This window comes from Nuphar pumila, chromosome 15 (genome assembly GCF_984573655.1).
Source record: "Nuphar pumila chromosome 15, dmNupPumi1.hap1.1, whole genome shotgun sequence".
NCBI classification, from domain to species: domain Eukaryota; kingdom Viridiplantae; phylum Streptophyta; class Magnoliopsida; order Nymphaeales; family Nymphaeaceae; genus Nuphar; species Nuphar pumila.
Genome location: NC_143263.1, coordinates 76057791 through 76063029, shown reverse-complemented (window position 1 = coordinate 76063029; position 5239 = coordinate 76057791). Strand labels below are relative to the sequence as shown.

General features: G+C 38.7%; 1 protein-coding gene across 1 annotated transcript; it reads right to left on the bottom strand.

The window, feature by feature from the left end:
* Nucleotides 1–551: 551 nt before the first annotated feature.
* On the bottom strand, nucleotides 552–2300 carry LOC149815650 (acyl-acyl carrier protein thioesterase ATL3, chloroplastic-like). Its single transcript, XM_089990591.1, has 5 exons — nucleotides 2075–2300; nucleotides 1885–1985; nucleotides 1316–1425; nucleotides 747–842; nucleotides 552–650 (listed from the first exon to the last, which is right to left on the bottom strand). Exons 1-5 carry the CDS (start codon nucleotides 2293–2295, stop codon nucleotides 552–554), a joined length of 627 nt encoding a protein of 208 aa, XP_089846717.1. The 5' UTR covers nucleotides 2296–2300.
* Between the last annotated feature and the right edge of the window lie 2939 nt (nucleotides 2301–5239).

The window sequence follows — 5239 nt, the reverse complement described above, 5'->3', positions numbered from 1 at the left end:
GTTTAGACCTTTCATGAAAATGGGTATAAATTTCAAAAAAAAATCCTGTTAGCTTAGCCTTCACATGAGAATGCTTTCATAGGCGGGGAGGTATGAAAGGATTGGAACAAGAATACTGGTAGGACCAAATTGTGTCAGCACGCCTTATAATTGGATGTTGGTTTTACTAATAATAGGAAAGAAAAGAAAAGGGATGCCAGCTCATCAATTTTCTCTGAAAATTAGATGAAACAAACCGACCCTATTTATTTTGAACTACGCTAGGAATAGTATGGAATGGAAATGAGTGCACAAGAATTAATTTATTGATGATTGATAATAGTATGACAATTTAATGACAGAGTTGCAACAGCAATAAAAGCTTTCACCATTTCTTCTATCTATTTGAACTAGAATGACTACATAAAGACACCATTTGGCAGCCTTCTTGAGGTAGAAAACACTAGCATTTTTCTCCTTTCTTTGTAGGGAATTTTGCTTTTGTGGATGTTGTATCGATGACCTCTAGCAGAAACATGTATCCATGGGTGGCAATGTGTACAATAGTAGCATCAAATAGTCTGCAACTTCAATTTTACTTCTGATGGAATACGTGCAGGATGGTTGTTTCTGTCAATCCAAGCAATTATTGAACTTCCTTCCAAGACTAGCTGAGAATTTAACAAGCAGAAAGTCAGCAGCAGTTTTTTCCATTTTCTTTTATCGAATTGACATGATTTCCTCTTACAGTCAATTGTGACAGTTACCTCTTGATTTGGAAGCTTGAAAATGAAGAAATCGAAAAACAAACGTGTGGTAGAAACTTTTGAAATTTTCAGTTTCAGGACAAACCTATCTCCACGCTGCATCCACAATTACAAAGTGCAAACTTCTTAGCATCATGGAAGAAACCCTCTATCTATCTAGCTTATACAAATTGAAACTTGTAATATATTGTTCATCATACAAAATAAACAAAAATGATATTAACCCCTACTTATTTCATTGAGTGGAAATACTGAAATAGTAGTGGTCCAAATCCCGCTAAAATTCCGTATGATAAAATGGATAATCACCAAAGATGCTACAGTAACTGTGGTGTGATCCAGGAGAACACTTTACAAGTGTGTGCCCCTTTTCATTATGGGGATAGGCGGGAAGCTGAGTATTCTTCCCCCCTCTCTCTCTTAAAAGGGTGAAGCACTTTATAAGTGTTCGTCCAGAACACTGGACCATGCCTCGGGGCAGCCGCTACCTAGCACCAGCCGATAGTGCTGAATTGTTTGGTGAGCAACTCTGTCTACTTTCTACAGTAATTGAATGGCTAACTACTTACCTGTAAAGGAGTGATAAACTTGAGAGACAGCTTGTGTGTTGCAGCTGCATGGCCTTCAGACTTCAATCCATCGATATCGATACCAACTCTGACAAACACATCTGTATAACCTAAAACACATAGGGAATGTAGTGCACTTTAACTAGTGTGCGCATTCAACCATCAAAGAAAAACAAAAATTTAGAGAAATCAATCTTGATACACATGCATGTTTCACAATTGGCAGGCAATCATATGCCTGCCAATAAGAACTAATTCTCCAATTCTTATTTCCATAAGCAATATGAAATAATTAGAGCTGGTAAAAAATGATAAACAGTATGTTAAAGAAGAATATTGTCAGTGGTGCGCTTGAAAATCAAAATCTTGATGCTTGTGTGTAGACACATGTAAGCCTATGAATGCCGTCTCAATAAAATCTAATCATGATGATTGGGTTATATTCTTCTTTTGAATCTCATTTTTCTGAAGCCAAATACAGGGTTACATTTTGGTGAATCCATCAGTACTGTAGCTCAAAAATGGTTAAAACCAAACTAGAAACAAAAACAAAACCATTGCAGCCTCACCATGTTCGAGGTAATGGGAATATATGGCATTATTAACAACTCCATATTGGTCCAATTCATAATCACGAACTTGAAGTTCAACATCGTGACAGCCCTGCACACTGAAGAAGTCAAATCCCAAATTAGTACTCTTTGATCCTCCTGTTATTAGGCCTGGCAATGGGTTATAGTTGTAGTGAGAGGGAAGTACCATGATCCATTTTGCACATCTTGGTTTTGGAGGAGGGTGCAAGGATCCTTGTTAAGGAGTAAGCTGCGAGGAGGTGTCAGACTAAGAAGTCTTTGAGATGGCAACTTGGTTGTTGATGGAACCCTAAGCAGAGTGGTTGAGTTTGAGCCTGCAGGCTTTGTGGTAATGGAAGGGTAGAAGGGGCGGAAAGCACCATAGCTGAACTTGGTTATGGCTTCCATCTTCTATCACCAAGTTGGGTTCCTTTGTGTCTAATTGCATCAATTTATATAACCTTATTCACGGGCCTTCCCTTCCAGGCAGCCTCCTTCTCTGCATGTACGATTTTGCCTTTTCCAATTTCTGTTGACTAAACAAGTATCTAACTAACTAGCACGTGGATTTTGTGTGTTAAATTCAAATCCAAGTTTGGATCTCAATGCGATTTTCTGCATGTCTTTTTCCAAGTACTCATAATTATGGTCCTTGCAATTGGGGGTGTCAACCGGTCGGGGACCCAGGTGAAACCAGATTTAAACCAGGAATTTTGGGTATGGTATTGAGTCTGGACCCGAGTCTAATTAGGTCAACTATAAGAAAAACCATACTCGAACCTGATATGAACTACGTGAGGCAGACCCAAACCATACCCAGTAAAACCATATTTTTTATAATTTTTACATTAAAAATTTGCAGGTCTTAATTGAAACTCGGGTTGGGCTGGTATATAATTTCATAAACTATACCCGGGTCCACGTATTACTGGGGATCCAGACCCAGGTTTTATTCAGGTCTTATTATTTATCACAATACCCGGACTACCCTATAAGGTTTGGTTCGAGTCAGGTCTGGGTAAACCCGACCCGTTGACACCCCTACTTGCAAGGTTCATGAGATGTAACCTGACCAGTAGACCAATAAAGCCACGAGAAATTCCAGCTTACTTGCACAGTCACAAACCTGGTTCTCGGGAAAACGTTGACGATAGAAAATATGTAGAGATTTTGAATAAAATGCTTCTTTCATAAGAAGATTACCAAATCTGGATGGTGTCGTTCACCTTTGACCAACGTACGTTCCGTTGGAAGTCAAGTTTGGCGTGACTCTTATGAACGATATTCCTTTAAAACAAGGTCTAAAACTTGAAAATTTTACCTATTGAAACCATATTAAACACTCTTGGTCTCATTAGTTTACTATACAATAATGATAGTGCAAGAATCCCTAGTGCATGATGCGCAATTGCCACCACCATGCAAAAAAAGAAAACACAAACAGACAAACTAAAGGCAAAGAATTATGTAAAAAAAATTATAGGTGCTTGAATGATTGCTAACATGTGTTAAGTTTGTCAATATGGACCAACGGGCGCTCCGCGGGGTTGGTAGGAGCTGTCAGTGGGTATCCTTGTGTGTGTTGGGAACCTTTCTGATAAAAGCTTTCATTTTTGGTATTCCAAAACAATTACCCTAATTTGGTGCAGATGGTAGAGAGAACTATCTCCGGATTCCCAAATCAAATTAAGCGGATGGTGCAAAGTCAAAAATGGTCCCCTTGAATTGCATTGCAGTGTGTTTGGAATGGCTCCCAAAGTGAGAATTCTCATCAGTAAGGTCAGCCTGGGAAGTCATGGTGAAGAAAAACCCATATTTCGATGCAGATGGGTTAATAAGGCCCACCCTCCATCTGCTATCACATCCATCGAGATGGGCAATTGGAGATTGTTTGCTCACCCAAGAAAGACTCCAAAGTAAAGGCTTTCAGTTTCCAAGCTAATTGTGTGATATCAACATCTTTGTTCTGATTTAGATGGAGACCGGTAGGAAACATGTCAAGTAACATCCGGTCTTACTTCAAAAAGAAATTCAAAGATAAAGTGGTGAGACACAAGGCTGGGAAAGAACATTCCAGGTGATTATAATAGATAATATGGAAACTACTGAACCAACAAGTGTTTGAGCAACAAAGGAAGAATCTCAATCAGATAAAAAAGGAAGGCACAGATTCTTCAAGTCCTAGGTAAATCGGAAGAATGGAGCGGATGGTCAGACATTCTCACATTAATAGATCCAGCTGCTAAAGTAGAGATGGGCAGCTGGCTGGCCCTAGGGATTAAAAATTTTAAATTTCTAGAAGGAAGAAGCTCTGTGACAAATATCGCGAGATTTATAAAAATCTCGTAATAATGTCACGAGAAATTGCCTGAAAGTTTAAAACAATAATTTCTCTTGAGATTTTCAAACCGTGACAAATATCGCGATATTTACGTTTTTTAACACATATTTATCATGAAAACACCCCAGATTTTTATTTTTAAATGCAAGATTTATGAAAAAATTCAAAATCTCTTGTGTTCTTTACTACCGATATTTTGCCGTTTTAATCTTTTGTCACTATGGGAAGAAGCCAGGGTCTTGACATTCCTCTAGGTATGCGGAATCTTTTGTCTAGTTGGCAAAGATTTGATGTACAAAAATCTAACTACAGATGAAATCAAATGGCTCATAATTTATCTAGAATAGAAAAGAGGGAATCCAAAAATCGTGGAAAGATCATTCTCCATATTGGTCCCTCATCACGATTATTGATTCTTAATGAAATCTGGTATTGGTTTGCCTAACCCCAGCTTGCCTTTCAACAACAACAACTACGCCTTCATCCCAAAACAATTGGGGTCGGCGATATGAACCAACAAAGAAAATCATTATGGGTCTTCCACATGAATCCTTCTCCTCCATTCATTTCTATTCAATGCCATGTCCTCAGTGAGGTTCAAAGCCTTCATATCCTTTCCTATCACCTCCATCCATGTCTTCCTAGGCCTACCCCGACCTCTTTTAACTAATATATTTTCCCATTTCTCCATCCTTCTAACTGGAGCATCATTAGGCCTTCGTCAAATATGTCCAAACCACCGTAAACGATTCTCTCTCATCTTATTTTTAATGGGTTCAACACCTACCTTCTTACGTATCTCCTCGTTCCGAATCTTATCTTTTATTGTATTTCCACACATCCATCTCACCATACGCATCTCAGCTACACTCATTTTTTGAATATGATGTCTCTTGGCAGCCCAACATTCCATGCCATATAGTAAAGCGGGCCTAATAGTCATCCTATAAAACTTTCGCTTCAACCGCAATGGCATTCTATGATCGCACAACACTCCAGTTGCACTCTTCC